Here is a 27865-nt window from a genome sequence, read left to right as displayed (position 1 = left end):
GCGTTTGATGGCACAGTGAGGCTGCAATTGATGGGGGTTTTTTTCAGAATTTCAGTTTGTTTGCGCCCCCCCCAAAATTTTGAGCACCAGCCGCCACTGAAGGAGCTGCAGCTCGGGTGCCCCCATAGCAAGCTGCTAGCTGTGGGGGGGCACTCAACAGGTGGGAGGGGCCAGGAGTCCAGCCAGGGACATGAGAAGAGGAGGATCCGGGCTGTTCTGTGCAAATCCACTACACAGAGCAGGTAAGTAGAACATGAATTTTTTTCTTTTTCTGCTAAATAACAAAGACACATTACAATCATTTTTAAACTAAAATCATTAAATTATGAGTGAGGTTGTATTTAATATATAAAAAGTTTTTTTACAAGCTTCTTTACCTGTTGTATTTGGGATATTAATTTATGTGTTTTATATAATGATTTGTTTATATATTGAACATGTATGTGGCAATTTTACATCAACATATACAGCCTGCTTACATAAAATATTTGGTTCTAGCTTTAGCTCAGCGAAGCTGGCCCCCCTACAATCAGCACAAATAAAAACTCAAGTGTGTTTCTTTAGTACTACGTTTGTGCTGTTTTGTGCCGTAAAAATTTACATTTGTGCTGCTTTTATTTTTAAGATATTAGCAATTGTTTTTTCCAGACCATGACATCACCTAGCCCCCCTACAACGTCCAAATGACACAAAACTGGTCTCGTTGGTTAGTGCTACGTTTGTGCTGTTTTGTGCTGCTAAAAATTCCGTTCTATCTTTTATCATTTTTGCGTTATTAATAATTTATTAAAGGTCACCAAAGGTCACCCAGCCCCCCTACAACACCCAAATGACACAAAACTGGTCTCGTTGGTTAGTGCTACGTTTGTGCTAGTTTGTGCTGCTAACATTTTTATTTGTGCTGTTATGATTTTTAAGTTATAACAGTTTTTTTTTTGTCAAACCCCACTGACTTTGCCCACCCTACAATCAGCACAAATAAAAACTCAAGTGTGTTTCTTTAGTGCTACATTTGTGCTGTTTTGTGCTGCTAAAATTTCCGTTCTACCTTTTATCGTTTTTGCGTTATTAATGATTTATTAAAAGGTCACTGAAGGTCACTCAGCCCCCCTACAACACCCAAATGACACGAAACTGGTCTCGTTGGTTAGTGCTATGTTTGTGCTGCTAAAATTTTTATTTGTGCTGTTATGGTTTTTTAGTTATAACAGCTTGTTTTTATATTTGTGCTTTTTTGTGTCATAATAATAAAAATTTGTGCTGCTTTTATTTTTAAGATAATAGCAATTTGTTTTTTCCAGATGATGACATCACCCCACTCTCCTGTCACGTACCTGGTTAGTGAGCTCCTGGTTAGAAAGCAGCCATGGGAGCACAGTGAGGTATGAGTGCCTGTGATCAGTCCAGTAGACTGCGTGGTGGCAGCAGTCAGCAGGTGGATGTGGCGGCAGAACCAGCTGGTGGCAGATGAGCTGGCACTGAGCTTGGCTGGTGGCAGACTGTGGGTAAGCAGCTGGAAGTAAGAGACAGATGAGACCTTGCTGGGCTGAAGAGCTGTAACAGGCTGGATGAGCAGGATGCAGGGTCAGATGAGTCGGGTCCATAATGGTCAGGCATAGACGGCACACAACAGGATAGTCGGGTCACAAGCCAAGTCAGCAACAGGAGGTAGATCAGGCAAGAAGAGAAGGCAGAAGCAGAATCCAGACACAAGCCAAGGTCAGGGCAGGTAGCAGTCAAACGGATGTCAGGAGCAAGCTGGAAAGTAAATAGGCACAAACCAACACAAACGTGGCACTAACCAACCAGCCCGTTTTCATTTTGTTTGGCTGTTGTAGGGGGTGTCAGGGAAGGCTTTCGCATAGCACAAATGATGTCTCCCTGTACATACATATCCGCTTGCGCAGACTGGCAACTGACTGGGCAGATGAGCGTGTCACCAATGCTGGCACCAGACAGACTATTTAAACAGGCTGCAATTTGGTGTGCTGCTTCTGTGTGTTCATTCCTGATTCCTGTGTTTGACCTCTGATCCTAACCCAGCTTGCTCCTGACCTCCGTTTGACTGCTACCTGCCCTGACCTTGGCTTGTCTCTGGATTCTGCTTCTGCCTTCTCTTCTTGCCTGATCTACCTCCTGTTGCTGACTTGGCTTGTGACCCGACTATCCTGTTGTGTGCCGTCTATGCCTGATCTGCTTGACCATTATGGACCCGGCTCATCTGACCCTGCATCCTGCTCATCCAGCCTGCTACAGCTCTTCAGCCCAGCAAGGTCTCATCTGTCTCCTGCTTCCAGCTACTTACCCACAGTCTGCCACCAGCCAAGCTCAGTGCCAGCTCATCTGCCACCAGCTGGTTCTGCCGCCACATCCACCTGCTGACTGCTGTCACAATGCAGTCTACTGGACTGATCACAGGCACTCATACCTCACTGTGCTCCCATGGCTGCTTTCTAACCAGGAGCTCACTAACCAAGTATGTGACAGGAGAGCGGGGTGATGTCATCATCTGGAAAAAACAAATTGCTATTATCTTAAAAATAAAAGCAGCACAAATTTTTATTATTATGACACAAAAAAACACAAATATAAAAACACGCTGTTATAACTAAAAAACCATAACAGCACAAATAAAAATTTTAGCAGCACAAACCAGCACAAATGAGGCACTAACCAACGAGACCAGTTTTGTGTCATTTGGGTGTTGCAGGGGGGCTGACTGACTTTTGGTGACCTTTAATAAATCATTAATAACGCAAAAACGATAAAAGATAGAACGGAAATTTTAGCAGCACAAAACAGCACAAATGTAGCACTAAAGAAACACACTTGAGTTTTTATTTGTGCTGATTGTAGGGGGGAGCAAAGTGAGTGGGGCTTGAAAAAAAAAAAAAAAAAAAAAACTGTTATAACTTAAAAACCATAACAGCACAAATAAAAATTTTATCAGCACAAACCAGCACAAACGTAGCACTAACCAACGAGACCAGTTTCGTGTAATTTGGGTGTTGTAGGGGGGCTGACTGACCTTTGGTGACCTTTAATAAATCATTAATAAGGCAAAAATGATAAGGGATAGAACGGAATTTTTAGCAGCACAAAACAGCACAAACGTAGCACTAACCAACGAGACCAGTTTTGTGTCATTTGGGTGTTGTAGGGGGGCTGAGTGACCTTTGGTGACCTTTAATAAATCATTATAACGCAAAAACGATAAAAGATAGAACGGAAATTTTAGCAGCACAAAACAGCACAAATGTAGCACTAACCAACGAGACCTATTTTGTGTCATTTGGGCGTTGTAGGGGGGCTAGGTGATGTCATGGTCTGGAAAAAACAATTGCTAATATCTTAAAAATAAAAGCAGCACAAATGTAAATTTTTACGGCACAAAACAGCACAAACGTAGCACTAAAGAAACACACTTGAGTTTTTATTTGTGCTGATTGTAGGGGGGGCAGCTTCACTGAGCTTCTAGCTTTTCGTTTAAATTGATCCAATTGAATTCTTAGGCTCCGTTCACACCTGAGCGTATTATTCAGGCAGAAAGTTGGACTTTTTATTGCGTTTTTGTACAGGTCAAAAGGTCACCAATGTAAAAAGAATGAAAAACACCTGTAATCTGGCAAAAAAGAATCCCCTGTACTTTGAGTGACGGGCGTTTTGCTTTAGTGCTTTAGGTGACAGAACACTCAGATGTGAACAGGGGCCTTAGAAATGGACAGGATTTGTCTTGTTGGGAGTTTTTAGAGCTGAGGCTTAGAGCAGAAAAATGCCCAAAAATGCCTAGGTGTGAACAGAGCCCAAGAGAAGCTATAAAAGACTCCAACAAAATGGCACCGGCTGAGTATCCTGAGGACACGTTACACGTGAAATGCATTTAAACTGAGCCGCAACGCCATACCTGGTTAGACAATCGTTCAGCTTCCGCCAATCTGGAACGCACGCCGGCTCGGTGGCCACAAGCAACGTGCGATTGCAACTGATTGAGTAGAACTGTATGTGTTGGTGTCTCACAGACATTATTTTACTGTATAGCTTGACTGTTTAATAACTATACTGCACAATTATCTACTCCTTGGATTGTTTTACTTCATGTACAATGATATAAGAAGCTATTCCATAAAGATTTCCAGTGGGGCAGACCAGAGGTCTTCAGTGGAGAGGAGATGAATATCACAGATTAGGCTGCTTTGTCCGCCATTTATATCTGATAAGCGCACATTTCACCTGGGGTGTGGAGAGAACACTTATCATTGCACTAAGAGGTAGTCATTACCTGATAAGGCAGTACAGCCAGCCCTCCTGTACTGGGCCCAGACCCCCATCAGTTCAAAAGGGGGGCCCAGAGACCCACTGAGCAGGTGGTCCGGCCGTACTGTCTTATTGCAGACACCAATCCTCTTCTGCCTCCCTCCAGCTGCACTGCAGGGGGACTGGTTCTAGCACATGCACCCCTTCCATCTGCTGCCAAGATGTTTCAGGATGGAGAGCGGGGGAAGGGGCCAGTAAATATTTCATTTAAAGGACCCTTCCATTCCTGAATGAACACAGTGAGCGATTGGTACCAATCATTCCTGTATCCATTCGTTACTATGCTTCAGTTTGTGAATAAGCAGGGAGCCTCGGAGCGCTTCCTATTCATTCATCTGTGCAGCTGAGGCTACAGAGAAAGAGACTGATAAATCTATGTCCTCAGTCACTTTCGGCCAGGGGAAGAGGGCCCTGTCCAGGCTGTATGGGCCCCGTGATTTCTAACAGCAGCCCTGGTCAGTACAATAATGCCGTGTATACACGAGCGGACTTTATGGCAGACTTTGCCTGGCGGACTTTGACGGACTTTACGACGGACTTAAGGAATAAAAAAAAAAATAAATAAATTCTTATTTTAACATGGGGTGGTGTTTGTGTGGGTCCCTAACACACACATATTAGGGCTAATTTAGACAGGATCTGATTTACCCACCAGCATGCTTTTAGAGAGTGGGAGGAAACCAGAGTACCTGGAGGAAACCCACACAGGCACCAGGAGAACATGCAAACTCCAGGCAGATGGTGTCACGGGTGGGATTTGAACTAGCAACCCTTTTTGCTGCTAGGTGAAAGTGCTACCCACTACACCACTGTGCTGCCCAAATATATATCTATAGATGCAGGTTCTTGTGTCCACCAGCAGAGAGAAGTTGGGTGGATTCCACACTCCCAATTCTGGAGGCATAATAATGGTCTAGCACAGGGGTCTTCAAACTATGGCCCTCCAGTTGTTCAGGAACTTCAATTCCCATCATGCCTAGTCCTGTCTGTGAATGTCAGAGTTTTACAATGCCTCAAGGGATGTGTAGTTCTGCAACAGCTGGAGAGCCGTAGTTTGAAGATTCCTGATCACTCTAGCAAGTCTTGAAAAATAGTGGTTTTTCATGTGCCTTGTATAATGTCTAAGAAATATCGTTCGGAAAATACAAGTGGGTCATGGCACATCTACATTCCAAATTTGGCACTTAAGATGGTCATGCACTATGCAATCTGATTGGCCAATCTCTGTATAACACGATATTTCAGCAAAATAGGTAATAGGAAGATGCACTTGAACAATTGGGCCTCTTTCACACAGAGGATCCGTATGTCCGTTTTTCATCCTTCCGTTTTCGGATGAAAAACGGACATACATGAATCTCTATGGAGCGTCGGATGTCAGCGGTGACATGTCCGCTGACATCCGACCCGCTCCGATCCGAAAAGTGTAACGGAGGAAAAACCTACTTTTCCATCCGTTTTCGGATCGGATCGGGTGACGACCGACACTACGGTCCGTCATCATCCGATCCCCCATAGGGGAGAGCGGCGCTCTGACAGGTCCGTCGCTACACAGCGTGCAGCGATGGACCTGTCATCTTCCTGCTCAGCGGGGATCAGTCATCACTGATCCGCCCCGTGAGAAAGAGCCCTTAATTCAAATTATAGAAAATCAAAACAGGCTCATACAATAAAGCAAATTTTTTAAAGATCTAACTGATTGCAGTGTATGGTCACCTTTAAAGATCAAGATCTGAAAAATATTAATTTATTGGGTTTTGAAACACTTCTCTGTTTTTTTGTAATGTATTGAAAGATTTGGGTAAAAAAAAAACCCACACACACATTTCAAGGATATATTAGAAGTAATAGAAATGAGATTGGCATAAAAAAGAAAAAAAAAAAAAAAGAGGGTTATTTAACTGAGCACACCTACTAATTGCCTAACAAGACACATCCAATGACATTAAATTAACCAATTGTATTGGGCGTGCGCTATTATCAATGAGATAACCACAGTTACCCTATCACCAGTTGCAGTTTACATATTATTATCGTTTTGTGCTTCAGAGTGTGCCGGTTCGCACGTTCGGTTAATGACTTTTCCAGCGCACCAATTAAGGTATGAACTGGAGCAACGCATTCGTCTTAGTAAATCACCCCCACGGTTAACACTTTTCAACATAAGGGTTTAATATGAAAAGGTCGAAGTTGGTGCAAATAAAATATATACAGAAAAGATGTTTCAAATAGATAAAGACAATATACAGCCACCAAGAAATAAGGTAGAATTGGGGAGGAAGAATACTTGCAATTAATGTCCGAGGGTTGATCAGAGTTCGATCGATGAGCCGGGTAATCGTTTCTCAAACTTGCAGGTGTTCCTGCTTGGATGGTAAAAGGAGAACTGATCATTCGCAGCACCTCTTTTCTGTCATATCAAAGTTGACAGCGACTAGTGATCAATCATCTGGTCATCTTGTTTAGGGGTGGGTTGCTGGGAGGTCTGTACATTCATAACCATGTCCCAGGTACACTTTCTTATACAAATTCATATCTCTGCATCTCCACTGTTTACAGACTACTAATATCCAGATTATTGATCAGCGTGACATTTGCTTCTAAACAAATACACACATGTCCGGTCTCCAATGTCTAGTTTACCTAGGAGGAATAAGGGGTACCAGTGGTTTCCCATATGATCTGACATAGGGGTGTCTGGAATTGAAGCATTTCAAATTATCTGAAGAAACTACATATGTCCATATTATGGCTGTGCTATTATTAATTTGGAAGTTATGAAACATGCTGAAATTTCATAACTATCCTCAACTGTTTAAGCTTTATGTGCTTTAAAGCAGAGTTCCCACTGTTAACAATTTTTTTTTTTTGGATGAATGTTTTGTTTCTAAAGATTATTTATAGCACTCCATTTTTTGTTTTGGATCGGCGCTAGATTGCCGATTTCATAGAGGAATATATCTTATATACTTCTATGCTGGAAGTTTCCATAGTATTTGTGGGCATGTGAAGCCCACAAGCACAATCTTCCGGGCTCTGGTGCAGCTGAGCAACCAGCATGCACCGCCCGTTCTCGCTCATGCGCCGTATGTACACTTCAGACATTGCCATCACAACGGGGGGCGTCGTCAGAAGTGCCTGCCCCCATTGTGATGGCAATGAAGCCCTCGGCGCTGCCCAGTGTCTCCTGGGAAATGATGACAAGCATCTCCCAGGAGCACTAGCGAGCACGGACGCTGAGGGAAATGACATCAGGCGCCAGGGAGAGGAAGAGGCAGATTACGAGGGACCCCCTAGCAACAGTCATGAAAAGGTGAGTAAAATTTTTTTTTCCAAATGTTATTAATTGTTTTTAATGCAGCTGAATAAAGCAAAAATAATTTTAGGAGTGGAACTCCACTTTAAGGTTTTTACGACACTCCACTTTAAGGTTTTTACGACTGGTATCTGTTGGTTCTCTGAATTGAGAGGGTGACAGTTTTATGACAGGTCTGGACATCCTGCCAGGCGGACATTAGCTGTTTTTACAGACCTAGCCTGGTTCTGCTTTCTCTATGTTGAGATAACAGCTCTTTTGAAGTATAAGCCTATGAATTCCTGGAAATAAGGGAAGAGGGAGGGGGTTCAGATTTCTACTGCAATGTTTAAGCTGTCATGGCTGACGTAAGGTTCTCAAATATGGCTGCTAGCTACAGCTTTTCGTGTGTCCAGTACACGATACCATTACAGACACAGCAGGTGTACAGACCCAGGAACTCAGCACATGGATGGTGGGAACCCCTCATAATGGGCACAGCAGGTGTACAGACCTGGGAACTCAGCACAGGGATGGTGGGAACCCCTCATAATGGGCACATCAGGTGTACAGACCCAGGAACTCAGCACAGGGATGGTGGAAACCCCTCATATTGGGCACATCAGGTGTTCAGACCCGGGAACTCAGCACAGAGATGGTGGGGAGCCCTCATATTGGGCCCAGCAGGTGTACAGAACTACTGTGTACTGGGAACTCAGTGCAGATTAGAACCCCTGTTATGCTTTTACTACTCCTAGGGCTCTATTAGAAAGATTTCCCCATACTTCCTGACCCAGGGACAACCCATCACCAGACATAAGTTTAAATTCTCTCCGACTCCATCCAAAACTGGAAGTACATGTTTATGGTTTACATACATTTCTATAGGAAATGGAAATTAGAATCAGACAAACGAATGTGAATTTACCTTGTGATGGCTGTATTCAGAGCTCACTCACCATCTGAGGCATGGGCGTCCGCGGGTAGGGGCAAGAGGGGTCAAGTGCCCTCCCCCCTGGCAGGGTTGGTGCTACCTATAGGTAAGTGTTCACAATCAGTCGGGGATGCCGCGCTGCATGTCCCAGGTTCGGGAGTCACATACACGTCAGGGAGTGATGGTGTTTGCAGCCCCTGAGCTGAGGGGAGGCAGCGCGGCCAGAGGCAGGGAATACAAAACTCTCCTTCAGCCTGCCTGTTACCTTTCACCTGGTGCCTTGACAGCGTCTGCTAATGCTCAGTCCGACCAGATCACTGATTTCTCTCCCCTTCTCCTCCTGGGTTTGGACTGTCAGCTGTGAGTGCTCTACCTGGACATGTGTGAGAGGTAGGGTTGTTGTGTCCTGGATTAAAGGGATGATGTGGCAACCCTAGTGAGAGGCCCAGCGCTCCCTTCTATATAGGGGCCCCAAGAACGCCCACCACATGGGGCCCCAGCCTCATCTGAGCTGCTTGGCATGTGCAGCTGTTTTTGGAGCCTTCCATCTGCCTTTTCTGGGGTTAGTAATCCATTTAATTCTCTCTAATGTCATCTGAAGCTTGCAATGTAGAAATTGATTGGAGGGGAGTTCTCCATACTAATGATTGTGTGTGTAATGTATCTGTGTGTATGGGGGGTGTAATGTATCTGGGTGTAATCTGTGTGTATGGGGGTGTAATGTATCTGGGTGTAATCTGTGTGTATGGGGGTGTAATGTATCTGGGTGTAATCTGTGTGTATGGGGGGTGTAATATGTCTGCGTTTATGGGGTGTAATGTATCTGTGTGTATGGAGGTGTAATATGTCTGCGTTTATGGGGGTGTAATGTATCTGTGTGTATGGAGGTGTAATGTATCTGGATGCAATGTATCTGGGTGTAATCTGTGTGTATGGGGGGTAGAATGTATCTGGGTGTAATCTGTGTGTATGGGGGGTAGAATGTATCTGGGTGTAATCTGTGTGTATGGGGGGTAGAATGTATCTAGATGTAATCTGTGTTTATGGGGGGTAGAATGTATCTAGATGTAATCTGTGTGTATGGGGGGTAGAATGTATCTAGATGTAATCTGTGTTTATGGGGGGTGGAATGTATCTAGGTGTAATCTGTGTGTATGGGGGGTGGAATGTATCTAGGTGTAATCTGTGTGTATGGGGGGTGTAATGTATTTACGTTTATGGGGGTGGAATGTATCTGTGTGTATGGGGGTGGAATGTATCTGTGTGTATAGGGGTGTAATGTATCTGTGTGTATGGGGGTGGAATGTATCTGTGTGTATAGGGGTGTAATGTATCTGTGTGTATGGGGGGTGTAATGTATCTGTGTGTATGGGGGGTGTAATGTATCTGTGTGTATGGGGGGTGTAATGTATCTGTGTGTATGGGGGGTGTAATGTATCTGCGTTTATAGGGGTGTAATGTATCTGCGTGTATGGGGGGTGTAATGTATCTGCGTTTATAGGGGTGTAATGTATCTGCGTTTATGGGGGTGTAATGTATCTGTGTGTATGGGGGGTGTAATATATCTGCGTTTATGGGGGTGTAGTGTATCTGGGTGTATGGGGGTGTATTATTATATCTGTGTGTAACATACCCCCCCAACTGTCCCTGATTTCGAGGGACTGTCCCTGATTTGGAGCAATGTCCCTCTGTCCCTCATTCCTCCTCATTTGTCCCTCATTTTGGTCTGATCTATATAGTTGTATATAAAATGCACTTTTTATCTATCAAAAAGTATTTCCCAGCACTAAACCTTTCATCTGATTTCTAAATTGCTGCATTTGTAGATTCCAAAAGCCAATATAAATTAATAGTAGTGGTATTTAAGGGGGTGTGGCAAGGAGTGTGTCCTATGCCTGCATACTTTTGATGAGAGGTGTCCCTCATTCCCATCTCAGAAAGTTGGGAGGTATGGTGTATCACTGTAATCTGTGTGTATGGGGGGGGTGTAATGTATCTGGGTGTATCTGTATTATGTCTGCAGTCTCTGACTGTGATAATGACAGTCAAAAAGGGGCCGAGCATGGGTGACCTTAAAATGATGCCCCCCTGAAAAAAGTTCTGCGGATGCCCATGGTCTGAGGTACAACAAATACTTATTAAATGTTTTATTATTAATCTTGACTTTGGCAGACCTCTGTCCTTCTTCCGGTATATCTTTGGTGAACTTTGATGAGACTATGAGAGACCCGGCATTGCCTTTGCCAAATACCATTATCATTTACCACAGATCGGTGGTCTGAACCCATTAATGTACAATTATCATTGGGACATATAAGAGGAATGCTGCACCATAAACGAAAATGTGCCTAAACTCAGGTTACAGCTTTTAAACGAGTTTACAAGCTATTACAGGCATTTGGCATTTCAAATGCCTCTGAACATTTGTCCTAAACCCATTTTTTTTGCGTTCCAAAAAATGCTTCTAAACTCAACTGTGTAGAAACAACTATAAACGACCCTGTGTACATGTACTGATAAGATAACAGAGGAGAGTTCAGGGGCAGCTGAAAAAAAATGCCCAACTGCTCCTAGGGACCCCCCAGGCACTATATTTAACCACTTGCTTACTGGGCACTTAAACCCCCCTCCTGCCCAGACCAATTTTGAGCTTTCAGCGCTGTTGCACTTTGAATGACAATTGCGCGGTCATACAACACTGTACCCAAATGAAATTTTTAGCATTTTTTTCCCACAAATAGAGCTTTCTTTTGGTGGTATTTATTCATAGCTGGGGTTTTTGTTTTTTGCTAAACAAACAAAAAAAGATGGAAAATTTTGAAAAAAAAAAAAAATCATGTTTAATAGTTTGTTATAAAATTTTGCAAACAGGTAATTTTTCTCCTTCATTGATATGCGCTGATGAGGCGGCACTGGTGGGCACTGATAGGCTGCACTGATGGGCACGGATAGGCACAGGTAAGGCGGCACTAAAAGGCACAGTTAAGGCGGCACTGATAGGCACAGTTAAGGCGGCACTGATGGGGACAGATAAGGCGGTACTGATGGGCACAGATAAGGCGGCACTGATGGCCACGGATGGGCGGCACGGATGGGCGGCACGAATGGGCGGCACGGATGGGTGGCACGGATGGGTGGCATGGATAGGTGGCATGGATAGGTGGCACGGATAGGTGGCAAGGATGGGCGGCACTGATGGGGGGCACTGATGGGTGGCACTGATGGGCAGTGATGGGCGGCACTGATGGGCACTGGTAGGTGACACTGATGGGCACTGATAGGTTGCACTGATGTGGGTGCTGATGGGTGGCACTGATGTGGGTGCTGATCGGTGGCACTGATGGGTGGCACTGATGGGTGGCACTGTGGGCACTGATGGATGGCACTGTGGGCAATGATGGGTGGCGCTGATTGATGGCACTGTGGGCACTGATGGGTGACTCTGGTGGGCACTGGTAGGCAGCACTGCTGCCTATTGCTTTGTGTTATAAGATCGCCGTGATCAGGTTTTTTTTTCCTCCTCACGCTGTCAGCGCGAGGAGGAAAAATAGCCGATTACCGGCTCTGTTTACATCACATGATCAGCTGTCATTGGCTGACAGCTGATCATGTGGTAAGGGGTCGGGACCAACCCCTTACTCTGATCTGTGATCAGGCGAGTCTCATAGACTCGCTGATCACCGAGCGCGCCGCGCGTGCCCTGCAGGGGGCGCGCAGGCCGCTCGTGCACGAGACGACGTCAATAGACGTAGTCCCGGCAATTTAGATCCGCGCTGTTGCCGTCATTTGGCAATGGCCCGGATCTGAAGCGGTTAAAGGAATTTTTCATTTTTATTATTTCACTTTAATCATCAATAAATCACTGCTCATTTAAAAATGAGGTTTTTCACAAACTAATAAGGTGAGGGAGTGCCCATAAGAGTTTGCTTTGGCATGATGACTTTCATTTGTGTGTAACTGGACAATGCACATACTTGACCTTATGCCCTGTACACACGATCGCACATTCCGACAACAAAATCCATGGATTTTTTCTGACGAATGTTAGCTCAAACTTGTCTTGCATACCCACTTGCCGACCGCCTAACGTATATATACGTCGGCAGAATGGCACGGGCAGGCAGAATCACGTACCTGTACGTGATCTGCCTCCCGCGGGCGGGGGGTCCGATCGGACCCCCCCCCGGTGCCATCGGCGGTCGGCATCTGACTGGGAGCGTCGGGAGGCGAGGGGGAGACCATCCGATCGTGGCCCCCCCCTCGCGATCGCTCCCAGCCAATGGGAATCCTCCTCTGCCTGTGTATAGTTTCACACAGGCAGAGGATGTGATGTCATCTCTCCTCGGTCTGGCAGTTTCCGTCCAGCGCCGAGGAGAGAAGACATGTAAGTCCACAAAACACAAACACACACAGTAGAACATGCCAGGCATACTTTACACCCCCGATCCCCCCCCGATCGCCCCCCGATCCCCCCCCAATCACCCCCCCCCCGTCACAAACTGACATTAGCAGTATTTTTTTTTTTTTTTTTTTCTGATTACTGCATAGTGTCAGTTTGTGACAGTTACAGTGTTAGGGCAGTGAGTATTACCCCCCTTTAGGTCTAGGATACCCCCCTAACCCCCCCTAATAAAGTTTTAACCCCTTGATCACCCCCTGTCACCAGTGTCACTAAGCGATCATTTTTCTGATCGCTGTATTAGTGTCGCTGGTGACGATAGTTAGAGACGTAAATATTTAGGTTCGCCGTCAGCGTTTTATAGCGACAGGGACCCCCATATACTATCTAATAAAGGTTTTAACCCCTTGATTGCCCCCTAGTTAACCCTTTCACCACTGATCACCGTATAACTGTTACGAGTGACGCTGGTTAGTTCGTTTATTTTTTATAGTGTCAGGGCACCCGCCGTTTATTACCGAATAAAGGTTTAGCCCCCTGATCGCCCGGCGGTGATATGCGTCGCCCCAGGCAGCGTCAGATTAGCGCCAGTACCGCTAACACCCACGCATGCAGCATACGCCTCCCTTAGTGGTATAGTATCTGTACGGATCAATATCTGATCCAATCAGATCTATACTAGCGTCCCCAGCAGTTTAGGGTTCCCGAAAACGCAGTGTTAGCGGGATCAGCCCAGATACCCGCTAGCACCTGCGTTTTGCCCCTCTGCCCGGCCCACCCAAGTGCAGTATCGATCGATCACTGTCACTTACAAAACACTAAACGCATAACTGCAGCGTTCGCATAGTCAGGCCTGATCCCTGCGATCGCTAACAGTTTTTTTGGTAGCGTTTTGGTGAACTGGCAAGCACCAGCCCCAGGCAGCGTCAGATTAGCGCCAGTACCGCTTACACCCACGCACGCACCGTACACCTCCCTTAGTGGTATAGTATCTGATCGGATCAATATCTGATCTGATCAGATCTATACTAGCGTCCCCAGCAGTTTAGGGTTCCCACAAACGCAGTGTTAGCGGGATCAGCCCAGATACCTGCTAGCACCTGCGTTTTGCCCCTCCGCCCGGCCCAGCCCAGCCCACCCAAGTGCAGTATCGATCGATCACTGACACTTACAAAACACTAAACACATAACTGCAGCGTTCGCAGAGTCAGGCCTGATCCCTGCGATCGCTAACAGTTTTTCTGGTAGCGTTTTGGTGAACTGGCAAGCACCAGCCCCAGGCAGCGTCAGGTTAGCGCCAGTACCGCTAACACCCACGCACGCAGCATACGCCTCCCTTAGTGGTATAGTATCTGATCGGATCAATATCTGATCCGATCAGATCTATACTAGTGTCCCCAGCAGTTTAGGGTTCCCACAAACGCAGTGTTAGCGGGATCAGCCCAGATACCTGCTAGCACCTGCGTTTTGCCCCTCCGCCCGGCCCAGCCCAGCCCACCCAAGTGCAGTATCGATCGATCACTGTCACTTACAAAACACTAAACGCATAACTGCAGCGTTCGCAGAGTCAGGCCTGATCCTTGCAATCGCTAACAGTTTTTTTGGTAGCGTTTTGGTGAACTGGCAAGCACCAGTGGCCTAGTACACCCCGGTCGTAGTCAAACCAGCACTGCAGTAACACTTGGTGACGTGGCGAGTCCCATAAGTGCAGTTCAAGCTGGTGAGGTGGCAAGCACAAGTAGTGTCCCGCTGCCACCAAGAAGACGAACACAGGCCCGTCGTGCCCATAATGCCCTTCCTGCTGCATTCGCCAATCCTAATTGGGAACCCACCGCTTCTGCGGCGCCCGTACTTCCCCCATTCACATCCCCAACCAAATGCAGTCGGCTGCATGAGAGGCATTTTCTTTATGTCCTCCCGAGTACCCCTACCCAACGAACCCCCCCAAAAAAGATGTCGTGTCTGCAGCAAGCGCGGATATAGACGTGACACCCGCTATTATTGTCCCTCCTGTCCTGACAATCCTGGTCTTTGCATTGGTGAATATTTTGAACGCTACCATGCACTAGTTGAGTATTAGCGTAGGGTACAGCATTCCACAGACTAGGCACACTTTCACAGGGTCTCCCAAGATGCCATCGCATTTTGAGAGACCCGAACCTGGAACCGGTTACAGTTATAAAAGTTAGTTACAAAAAAAAGTGTAAAAAAAAAAAAAAACACATACAAAAATATAAAATAAAAAAAAAATAGTTGTCGTTTTATTGTTCTTTCTCTCTCTATTCTCTCTCTCTATTGTTCTGTTCTTTTTTACTGTATTCTATTCTGCAATGTTTTATTGTTATTATGTTTTATCATGTTTGCTTTTCAGGTATGCAATTTTTTATACCTTACCGTTTACTGTGCTTTATTGTTAACCATTTTTTTGTCTTCAGGTACGCCATTCACGACTTTGAGTGGTTATACCAGAATGATGCCTGCAGGTTTAGGTATCATCTTGGTATCATTCTTTTCAGCCAGCGGTCGGCTTTCATGTAAAAGCAATCCTAGCGGCTAATTAGCCTCTAGACTGCTTTTACAAGCAGTGGGAGGGAATGCCCCTCCCCCCCCCAACGTCTTCCGTGTTTTTCTCTGGCTCTCCTGTCTCAACAGGGAACCTGAAAATGCAGCCGGTGATTCAGCCAGCTGACCATAGAGCTGATCAGAGACCAGAGTGGCTCCAAACATCTCTATGGCCTAAGAAACCGGAAGCTACGAGCATTTTATGACTTAGATTTCGCCGGATGTAAACAGCGCCATTGGGAAATTGGGAAAGCATTTTATCACACCGATCTTGGTGTGGTCAGATGCTTTGAGGGCAGAGGAGAAATCTAGGGTCTAATAGACCCCAATTTTTGCAAAAAAGAGTACCTGTCACTACCTATTGCTATGATAGGGGATATTTACATTCCCTGAGATAACAATAAAAATGATTAAAAAAAAAAAAAAAATGAAAGGAACAGTTTAAAAATAAGATAAAAAAATAATAATAATAAAAAAAAAAAAAAAAAAAAAAAAAAAGCACCCCTGTCCCCCCTGCTCTCGCGCTAAGGCGAACGCAAGCGTCGGTCTGGCGTCAAATGTAAACAGCAATTGCACCATGCATGTGAGGTATCGCCGCGAAGGTCAGATCGAGGGCAGTAAGTTTAGCAGTAGACCTCCTCTGTAAATCTAAAGTGGTAACCTGTAAAGGCTTTTAAAGGCTTTTAAAAATGTATTTAGTTTGTCGCCACTGCACGTTTGTGCGCAATTTTAAAGCATGTCATGTTTGGTATCCATGTACTCGGCCTAAGATCATCTTTTTTATTTCATCAAACATTTGGGCAATATAGTGTGTTTTAGTGCATTAAAATGTAAAAAAGTGTGTTTTTTCCCCAAAAAATGCGTTTGAAAAATCGCTGCGCAAATACTGTGTGAAAAAAAAAATGAAACACCCACCATTTTAATCTGTAGGGCATTTGCTTTAAAAAAAATATATAATGTTTGGGGGTTCAAAGTAATTTTCTTGCAAAAAAAAATTATTTTTTTATGTAAACAATAAGTGTCAGAAAGGGCTTTGTCTTCAAGTGGTTAGAAGAGTGGGTGATGTGTGACATAAGCTTCTAGATGTTGTGCATAAAATGCCAGGACAGTTCAAAACCCCCCCAAATGACCCCATTTTGGAAAGTAGACACCCCAAGCTATTTGCTGAGAGTCATGTTGAGTCCATGGAATAATTTATATTGTGACACAAGTTGCGGGAAAGAGACAATTTTTTATTTTTTTTATTTTTTTTTGCGCAAAGTTGTCACTAAATGATATATTGCTCAAACATGCCATGGGAATATGTGAAATTACACCCCAAAATACATTCTGCTGCTTCTCCTGAGTACGGGGATACCACATGTGTGAGACTTTTTGGGAGCCTAGCCGCGTACGGGACCCCGAAAACCAAGCACCGCCTTCAGGCTTTCTAAGGCCGTAAATTTTTGATTTCACTCTTCACTGCCTATCACAGTTTCGGAGGCCATGGAATGCCCAGGTGGCAAAAAAACCCCCCAAATGACCCCATTTTGGAAAGTAGACACCCCAAGCTATTTGATGAGAGGTATAGTGAGTATTTTGCAGACCTCACTTTTTGTCACAAAGTTTTGAAAATTGAAAAAAGAAAAAAAAAAATTTTTTTTCTCGTCTTTCTTTATTTTCAAAAACAAATGAGAGCTGCAAAATACTCACCATGCCTCTCAGCAAATAGCTTGGGGTGTCTACTTTCCAAAATGGGGTCATTTGGGGGGGGTTTGTGCCACCTGGGCATTCCATGGCCTCCGAAACTGTGATAGGCAGTGAGGAGTAAAATCAAAAATGTACGCCCTTAGAAATCCTGAAGGCAGTGATTGGTTTTCGGGGTCCCGTACGCGGCTAGGCTCCCAAAAAGTCCCACACATGTGGTATCCCCATACTCAGGAGAAGCAGCTAAATGTATTTTGGGGTGCAATTCCACATATGCCCATGGCCTGTGTGAGCAATATATCATTTAGTGACAACTTTGTGCAAAAAAAAAAAAAAAAAAAAAAAATTTGTCACTTTCCCGCAACTTGTGTCAAAATATAAAACATTCCATGGACTCAACATGCCTCAAAGCAAATAGCTTGGGGTGTCTACTTTCCAAAATGGGGTCATTTGGGGGGGTTTTATGTCATCTGGGCATTTTATGGCCTTCAAAACTGTGATAGGTAGTGAGGAGTAAAATCAAAAATGTACGCCCTTAGAAATCCTGAAGGCAGTGATTGGTTTTCGGGGCCCCGTACGCGGCTAGGCTCCCAAAAAGTCTCACACATGTGGTATCCCCATACTCAGGAGAAGCAGCTAAATGTATTTTGGGGTGCAATTCCACATATGCCCATGGCCTGTGTGAGCAATATATCATTTAGTGACAACTTTTTGTAATTTTTTTTTTTTTTTTTTTTTTGTCATTGTTCAATCACTTGGGACAAAAAAAATGAATATTCAATGGGCTCAACATGCCTCTCAGCAAATTCCTTGGGGTGTCTACTTTCCAAAATGGGGTCATTTGTGGGGGTTTTGTACTGCCCTGCCATTTTAGCACCTCAAGAAACGACATAGGCAGTCATAAATTAAAGGCTGTGTAAATTCCAGAAAATGTACCCTAGTTTGTAGACGCTATAACTTTTGCGCAAACCAATAAATATACACTTATTGACATTTTTTTTACCAAAGACATGTGGCCGAATACATTTTGGCCTAAATGTATGACTAAAATTGAGTTTATTGGATTTTTTTTAGAACAAAAAGTAGAAAATATCATTTTTTTTCAAAATTTTCGGTCTTTTTCCGTGTATAGCGCAAAAAATAAAAACGGCAGAGGTGATCAAATACTATCAAAAGAAAGCTCTATTTGTGGGAAGAAAAGGACGCAAATTTCGTTTGGGTACAGCATTGCATGACCACGCAATTAGCAGTTAAAGCGACGCAGTGCCGAATTGTAAAAAGTGCTCTGGTCAGGAAGGGGGTAAAACCTTCCGGGGCTGAAGTGGTTAAACACGGTCACACAAATCTTGTCGGAAATTCCGAACGTCAAGAACGCGGTGACGTACAACACGTACGACGAGCCGAGAAAAATGAAGTTCAATAGCCAGTGCGGCTCTTATGCTAGATTCTGAGCATGCGTGGAACTTTGTGCATCGGAATTGTGTACACACGATCGGAATTTCCGACAACGGATTTTTTTGTCGGAAAATTTTAGATCCAGCTCTCAAACTTTGTGTGTCGGAAAATCCGATGGAAAAAGTCTAATGGAGCCCACACACGGTCGGAATTTCCGACAACAAGCTGCGATCGCACATTTTCCGTCGGAAAGTCCAATCGTGTGTACAGGGCATTAGTGGTTTTTTTTTTAATGGACCAGCATTTCTCTTACAAGGCCCAATGATAATTGTACATTAATGGGTTCAGACCACTGATTGGCGGTAAATGATGATGTATTTGTCAAAGGCAATGCCGGTGTCTTGCTGAGAAAGTTCCCTCGGCGGATAAGTTCCTTTATAACACATATCCATGAATCTCATTCATACTGCTGCGACCTGAAAGTCACACTATTTTTCTGCCACTTTGCTGCAGCAACTTGGCCCCAACTTCTGGGAATGCCTGTCTAACATAGCGACCTATGTACCTCAAGTCGCATGAAAGTCACACCAAAGTAGTACAGAGACTACTTTGAAGTTGGTGTGACTTGGAGAAGCAGAGATATGAATGGTTATCATTGAGAATCATGGGTTACAACCTGTCATTCAACTCGGAGGTCCAAATTTGCTGGAAAAGTCACACAAGATATATATAGATAGATATATATCTAGATATAGATATATCTAGATATATATCTATCTATCTATATCTATAGATAGATATATATATATATATATGTAATTTTTTTTTTTAATAGAAAGGAGCTCTCATTTATATTTGTATAGTCCTTACTGATTTACATCAGCAGAACAAATGCAGCAAATGATGTGTGCACATGGGCCAGAAGAAAATGCATACCTCCAGGGACTGTCCCTGATTTATAGAAATGTCCCTCTGTCCCTCATTCCTCCTCATTTGTCCCTCATTTTGGTCTGATCTATATAGTTGTATATAAAATGCACTTTTTAGCTTTAAAAAAGTGTTTTCCAGCGCTAAACCTTTCATCCAATTTGTAATTTGCTGCATTTGTACATTTAAAAAGCCAATATAAAGGAACAGTAGTGGTAAAAAAAACACTTGTGGGTTTAACTAATCATTTTTTTTGTTTTTTTATAATTCTTCTTTAAGGGGGTGTGGCAGGAGGTGTGTCTTATGCCTGTTACTTCTGCTCATAGATGTCCCTTTTTCCCCATCTCAAAATGTTGGGAGGTATGCAAATGTGTGGTGATGCCAAACAAATCAGTGAACCCCACCCACACCAAATCTAACTACCACACCCACCCCCACATTGAGTAAGCACAAGTACATATCCTACACTGACCCGGCAAATCAGCAGCACCTCCTCTTTGCTAAAGAGAGACCTTGCCATGTCCACCTAGATGGAGATCCTGACCAGCACAGGAACTTCCGGGTGATTACAATGACTCATTTCTGGGTCAGAAGGTGAAACCACGCTCTTTTGATCGCAGATGAAATATTTGATCGCAACCACAATTAGTATTTTTTATTTTCTTTTATTTGCAGATATGCAAATCTGTATTTCTACATATAACGATATTTGAAGGCAAACTTAAGGGCGTTTGACAAGAAATGGTGTCCCTGGGATAGCAGCAGGTGAATTACAAAGGCCCAGTTTGAGCCCTGGTTCACACTGACAGTGGGAGAAAATCGTGAAAGTTCAGCTAAACTCACAATTTCATTCCCGCGTATCACTCCCGACTGCGGAGGGGGGGGGGGATTTCAGAGACATCTGTGCAGGTTTCTGCACAGATGTCAATGAAAATCGCACCCCAAAGTCACCAAAAGTAGTACAGAAACTACTTTTGGAAATTGCAGCGCCGCAACAATAAGGACGGTGCAATTGCCATCGATTTGGCATGCGATTTGACACGTCAAATCGCACCAATGTGAACCAGGGCTGGCACATACAAACACTGCCTATCCACCAGCTGAATTAATCACCTGCAATTCTCCACAGCTGTTAAATGATAAAGGCAGAATCTTTATATATATTTGTAAGTGTGCTGAAGAGATTCGTTTTTTTGGTGCACAATTATATCCTATAATTTCTATGGGTATAAGTAAGATATTGCACTTCTCCAAAACCACCACTCCCAAAACTAATTAAAAAGAAGAAAGAAAAGAGAACAAACAACAAACAAGTTCAATAATGTACTTTTATTTTGCCAGCAGAAAAAAATTATGTACATTTACTAGCATAAAAAAAAATATTCTACAGGATATATAGTGCTACATTTAGCAAGACAGTTAGCAATTGGATTTTAAGGGCCCTGCTCATAGGAGCTTACAATCTAAAATTTGTCTAAACCTTAGAGTGGACACAGCTTTACTTTTAGTGTAAAACGGGCAACACATCACATTTTTATCTGCAAGATTATAGAAACATACTTAACAGTCATTATTCTTACAAAGCATTCCAACATAATATTAAAAAAGGCACATATTCAAATTATAACACCTACCACCACTTAGGGTTGCCACCTCATCCCTTTAAATCTGAACACATATGAATTACACAGGTTCTGAGGCTAACTTATTGCAGATAAGGTACCAAGTGAGTTTAATTACCACCTTAATCAGCCACAGAACCTGTGTAATTAATATGTGTTCGGTTTTAAAGGGATGAGGTTGCAGGATCTTTGGAAAGGGCCAGGGACCAGAGGACAGGGGGCCCTTCATGGTTCCTTGTACCGGGGCCCTAAAGAGTCTAGTTACGCCTCTGAATAGAGTTTAGAGTATACAGGGCAGTCAGTATACAGTATCTCACAAAAGTGAGTACACACCTCACATTATTGTAACTATTTTATTATATCTTTTCATGTGACAACACTGAAGAAATTACACTTTGCTACAATGTAAAGTAGTGAGTGTACAGCTTGTATAACAATGCAAATTTGCTGTCCCCTCAAAATAAAACAGCCATTAATGTCTAAATCGCTGGCAACTAGAGTTGTCCCAATACCGATCCTAGTATCGGTACCGATACCGAGCATTTGCCCGATGGCCTAGGCTATAAGAAGATTGCCAAGACCCTGAAAAAGCTGCAGCATGGTGGCCAAGACCATACAGCGGTTTAACAGGACAGGTTCCACTCAGAACAGGCCTCACCATGATTGACCAAAGAAGTGGAGTGCACGTGCTCAGCATCATATCCAGAGGTTGTCTTTGGGAAATAGACATATGAGTGCCGCCAGCATTGCTGTAGAGGTTGAAGGGGTTAGCCTGTCAGTGCTCAGACCATACGCCACACAAATGGTCATAGCTCTAGCATGGTGGCTCTGGTTTTCCTATAGTCTCCTCTCCACAGTTCACACAAGTCTGACTTCTCCCATGACCCCCATCCCGGTGGCACTCCCATCTTTCTTGGCTCCTCTCCAGACTCCCTCAGAGACTGCAGACATGATATAAGACAAGACATGGTCAGAGGTTGCGGTCATAGTACAGGAGATGGTCAGAGGTTGCAGACATGATACAGGAGATGTCAGAGGCTGTGGGAATGGTACAGGAGATGTCAAGATGTCAGAGGCTGCGGGCATGGTAAAGGAGGTGTCAGAGGCTGTGGGCATGGTACAGAAGATGTCAAGATGTCAGAGGCTGCGGGCATCGTACAGGAGATGTCAGAGGCTGTGGGAATGGTACAGGAAATGTCAAGATGTCAGAGGCTGTGGGCAATGTACAGAAGATGTCAGAGGCTGCGGGCACGGTGCAGGAGATGTCAGAGGCTTTGGGCATGGTACAGAAGATGTGAAGATGTCAGAGGCTGTGGGCATGGTACAGGAGATGTCAGGCTATGGGCATGGTACAGAAGATGTCAAGATGTCAGAGGCTGTGGGCATGGTACAGGAGATCAATGCAGCCTCACTGTGGCCATCAATGCAGCCTCACTGTGCCCATCACTGCAGCCTCTCTGCCTGTCCATGCAGCCTCACTGTTCCCATCCATGCAGCCTTGCTGTGCCCATCCATGCAGCCTCATTGTACCCATCTATGCAGCCTCACTGCCCATCAATGCAGCCTCACTGTGCCCATCATTGCAGCCTCACGGTGCCCATCAATGCAGCCCCACGGTGCCCATCAATGTAGCCTCACTGTGCCCATCAATGCAGCCTTACTGTGCCCATCATTGCAGCCTCACCGTCCCCCAAATTGCAGCCTCACCATGCCCCTAATTGCAGCCTCACCGTGCCCCTAATTGCAGCCTCACCGTGCCCCTAATTGCAGCCTTACTGTGCCCATCATTGCAGCCTTACCGTGCCCACAATTGCAGCCTTACCATGCTCATCATTGCAGCCTCATTGTGCCCATAATTGCAGCCTCACCGTGCCCATAATTGCAGCCTCACCGTGCCCATCAATGCAGCCTTATTATGAAAAATTGAAGCCTTATCGTGCCATAATTACAGTCTTACCATGCCCACAATTGCAGCCTTACCGTGCCCACAATTGCAGCCTTACCGTGCCCACAATTGCAGCCTTACTGTGCCCACAATTGCAGCCTTACCATGCCCACATTTGCAGCATTACCTTGCCCATAATTGCAGCCTCACCTTGCCCATAATTGCAGCCTCACCTTGCCCATAATTGCAGCCTTACCGTGCCCACAATTGCAGCCTTACTGTGCCCACAATTGCAGCCTCACCGTGCCCACAATTGCAGCCTTACCGTGCCCACAATTTCAGCTATACCATGCTCATCATTGCAGCCTTACTGTGCCCATAATTGCAGCCTCACCGTGCCCATAATTGCAGCCTTACCGTGCCCATAATTGCAGCCTTACCGTGCCCATAATTGCAGCCTTACCATGCCCACAATTGCAGCCTTACCATGCCCATAATTGCAGCCTCACCTTGCCCATAATTTCAGCCTCACCGTGCCCATAATTGCAGCCTTACCATGCCCATAATTGCAGCCTTACTATGCCCACAATTGCAGCCCCACCATGCCCAAAATCGCAGCCTTACCATGCCCACAATTTCGGCCTTACCATGCTCATCATTGCAGCCTTACCGTGCCCATAATTGAAGCCTCACCATGCCCATAATTTCAGCCTTACCATGCTCATCATTGCAGCCTTACCATGCTCATCATTGCAGCCTTACTGTGCCCATAATTGCAGCCTCACCGTGCCCATAATTGCAGCCTCACCGTGCCCATAATTGCAGCCTTACCGTGCCCATAATTGCAGCCTTACCGTGCCCATAATTGCAGCCTTACCATGCCCACAATTGCAGCCTTACCATGCCCATAATTGCAGCCTCACCTTGCCCATAATTTCAGCCTCACCGTGCCCATAATTGCAGCCTTACCATGCCCATAATTGCAGCCTTACTATGCCCACAATTGCAGCCCCACCATGCCCAAAATCGCAGCCTTACCATGCCCACAATTTCGGCCTTACCATGCTCATCATTGCAGCCTTACCGTGCCCATAATTGAAGCCTCACCATGCCCATAATTTCAGCCTTACCATGCTCATCATTGCAGCCTTACCATGCTCATCATTGCAGCCTTACTGTGCCCATAATTGAAGCCTCACCATGCCCATAATTTCAGCCTTACCATGCCCATAATTGCAGCATTACCATGCTCATTGCAGCCTTACTGTGCCCATAATTGCAGCCTTACTGTGCCCACAATTGCAGCCTCACTGTGCCCATAATTGCAGCCTCACTGTGCCCATAATTGCAGCCTCACTGTGCCCATAATTGCAGCCTCACTGTGCCCATAATTGCAGCCTCACTGTGCCCATAATTGCAGCCTCACTGTGCCCATAATTGCAGCCTTACTGTGCCCATAATTGCAGCCTCACTATGCTCATAATTGCAGCCTTACCGTGCCCATAATTGAAGCCTTACCATACCCATAATTGCAGCCTTACCGTGCCCATAATAGCAGCCTTACCATGCCCATTGCAGCCTTACTACACCCACAATTGCAGCCTTACCGTGCCCCTAATTGCAGCCTCACCGTGCCCCTAATTGCAGCCTTACTGTGCCCATCATTGCAGCCTTACCGTGCCCACAATTGCAGCCTTACCATGCTCATCATTGCAGCCTCATTGTGCCCATAATTGCAGCCTCACCGTGCCCATAATTGCAGCCTCACCGTGCCCATCAATGCAGCCTTATTATGAAAAATTGAAGCCTTATCGTGCCATAATTGCAGTCTTACCATGCACACAATTGCAGCCTTACCGTGCCCACAATTGCATCCTTACCGTGCCCACAATTGCAGCCTTACCGTGCCCACAATTGCAGCCTTACCGTGCCCACAATTGCAGCCTTACCATGCCCACATTTGCAGCATTACCTTGCCCATAATTGCAGCCTCACCTTGCCCATAATTGCAGCCTCACCTTGCCCATAATTGCAGCCTTACCGTGCCCACAATTGCAGCCTTACTGTGCCCACAATTGCAGCCTCACCGTGCCCACAATTGCAGCCTTACCGTGCCCACAATTTCAGCTATACCATGCTCATCATTGCAGCCTTACTGTGCCCATAATTGCAGCCTCACCGTGCCCATAATTGCAGCCTCACCGTGCCCATAATTGCAGCCTTACCATGCCCATAATTGAAGCCTCACCATGCCCATAATTTCCGCCTTACCATGCTCATCATTGCAGCCTTACCATGCTCATTATTGCAGCCTTACTGTGCCCATAATTGAAGCCTCACCATGCCCATAATTTCAGCCTTACCATGCCCATAATTGCAGCCTGACCATGCTCATTGCAGCCTTACTGTGCCCATAATTGCAGCCTTACTGTGCCCACAATTGCAGCCTTACCGTGCTTATCGTTACAGCCTCACTGTGCCCATAATTGCAGCCTCACTGTGCCCATAATTGCAGCCTCACTGTGCCCATAATTGCAGCCTTACTGTGCCCATAATTGCAGCCTCACTATGCTCATAATTGCAGCCTTACCGTGCCCATAATTGAAGCCTTACCATACCCATAATTGCAGCCTTACCGTGCCCATAATAGCAGCCTTACCATGCCCATTGCAGCCTTACTACACCCACAATTGCAGCCTTACCGTGCCCACCATTGCAGCCTTATCATGCCCATTGCAGCCTTACCGTGCCCACAATTGCAGCCTTACCGTGCCCACAATTGCAGCCTTACCGTGCTCATCATTGCAGCCTTACCGTGCCCACCATTGCAGCCTTATCATGCCCATTGCAGCCTTACCGTGCCCACAATTGCAGCCTTACCGTGCCCACAATTGCAGCCTTACCGTGCTCATCATTGCAGCCTTACTGTGCCCATAATTGCAGCCTCACTATGCTCATAATTGCAGCCTTACCGTGCCCATAATTGAAGCCTTACCATACCCATAATTGCAGCCTTACCGTGCCTATAATAGCAGCCTTACCATGCTCATTGCAGCCTTACTACACCCACAATTGCAGCCTTACCGTGCCCCTAATTGCAGCCTCACCGTGCCCCTAATTGCAGCCTTACTGTGCCCATCATTGCAGCCTTACCGTGCCCACAATTGCAGCCTTACCATGCTCATCATTGCAGCCTCATTGTGCCCATAATTGCAGCCTCACCGTGCCCATAATTGCAGCCTCACCGTGCCCATCAATGCAGCCTTATTATGAAAAATGGAAGCCTTATCGTGCCATAATTGCAGTCTTACCATGCACACAATTGCAGCCTTACCGTGCCCACAATTGCAGCCTTACCGTGCCCACAATTGCAGCCTTACTGTGCCCACAATTGCAGCCTTACCATGCCCACATTTGCAGCATTACCTTGCCCATAATTGCAGCCTCACCTTGCCCATAATTGCAGCCTCACCTTGCCCATAATTGCAGCCTTACCGTGCCCACAATTGCAGCCTTACTGTGCCCACAATTGCAGCCTCACCGTGCCCACAATTGCAGCCTTACCGTGCCCACAATTTCAGCTATACCATGCTCATCATTGCAGCCTTATTGTGCCCATAATTGCAGCCTCACCGTGCCCATAATTGCAGCCTCACCGTGCCCATAATTGCAGCCTTACCATGCCCATAATTGCAGGGTTACTATGCCCACAATTGCAGCCCCACCATGCCCAAAATTGCAGCCTTACCATGCCCACAATTTCGGCCTTACCATGCTCATCATTGCAGCCTTACCGTGCCCATAATTGAAGCCTCACCATGCCCATAATTTCAGCCTTACCATGCTCATCATTGCAGCCTTACCATGCTCATTATTGCAGCCTTACTGTGCCCATAATTGAAGCCTCACCATGCCCATAATTTCAGCCTTACCATGCCCATAATTGCAGCCTTACCATGCTCATTGCAGCCTTACTGTGCCCATAATTGCAGCCTTACTGTGCCCACAATTGCAGCCTTACCGTGCTTATTGTTGCAGCCTCACCGTGCCCATAATTGCAGCCTCACTGTGCCCATAATTGCAGCCTCACTGTGCCCATAATTGCAGCCTTACTGTGCCCATAATTGCAGCCTCACTATGCTCATAATTGCAGCCTTACCGTGCCCATAATTGAAGCCTTACCATACCCATAATTGCAGCCTTACCGTGCCCATAATAGCAGCCTTACCATGCCCATTGCAGCCTTACTACACCCACAATTGCAGCCTTACCGTGCCCACCATTGCAGCCTTATCATGCCCATTGCAGCCTTACCGTGCCCACAATTGCAGCCTTACCGTGCCCACAATTGCAGCCTTACCGTGCTCATCATTGCAGCCTTACTGTGCTCATCATTGCAGCCTCACCGTGCCCACAATTGCAGCCTTACCATGCCCACAATTGCAGCCTTACCATGCCCACAATTGCAGCCTTACCGTGCTCATCATTGCAGCCTCACCGTGCCCACAATTGCAGCATTACCGTGCCCATAATTGCAGCATTACCGTGCCCATAATTGCAGCCTTACCATGCCCACAATTGCAGCCTTACCATGCCCATAATTGCAGCCTCACCTTGCCCATAATTTCAGCCTCACCGTGCCCATAATTGCAGCCTTACTGTGCCTATAATTGCAGCCTTACCATGCCCATAATTGCAGCCTTACTATGCCCACAATTTCAGCCCCACCATGCCCACAATTGCAGCCTTACCATGCCCACAATTTCGGCCTTACCATGCTCATCATTGCAGCCTTACCGTGCCCATAATTGAAGCCTCACCATGCCCATAATTTCAGCTTTACCAT

General features: G+C 45.5%; 2 protein-coding genes across 7 annotated transcripts in view; one reads left to right on the top strand and one right to left on the bottom strand.

Annotated features, from left to right (window-relative positions):
* Positions 1-9735, bottom strand: part of LOC141148416 (putative methyltransferase DDB_G0268948) — a 58534-nt gene extending 48799 nt beyond the window's left edge. Inside the window, exons 1-2 of one of the 6 annotated variants that reach the window (XM_073635906.1) lie at positions 8538-9735; positions 6606-6677 (exon numbers count right to left, since the gene is read on the bottom strand). The gene's annotated coding sequence lies outside the window, so the exon portion shown is untranslated. Of the gene's footprint in view, positions 1-6605; positions 6681-8537 lie in introns of all 6 variants that reach the window. The other 5 variants (XM_073635909.1, XM_073635908.1, XM_073635907.1 and 2 more) reach the window with 5 other exon arrangements.
* LOC141148415 (uncharacterized) overlaps positions 8672-27865 on the top strand; it is a 332754-nt gene continuing 313560 nt past the window's right edge. Inside the window, exon 1 of the mRNA XM_073635901.1 lies at positions 8672-9105. Within this exon, the coding sequence (XP_073492002.1) occupies positions 9032-9105 (74 nt within the window). The 5' untranslated portion in view covers positions 8672-9031. The remainder of the gene's footprint in view (positions 9106-27865) is intronic.

This window comes from Aquarana catesbeiana, linkage group LG06, assembly GCF_042186555.1.
Source record: "Aquarana catesbeiana isolate 2022-GZ linkage group LG06, ASM4218655v1, whole genome shotgun sequence".
Taxonomy (NCBI): Eukaryota; Metazoa; Chordata; class Amphibia; order Anura; family Ranidae; genus Aquarana; species Aquarana catesbeiana.
Note: the sequence above shows the minus strand (reverse complement) of the source record. Positions and strands in the feature narration are given on the sequence as shown.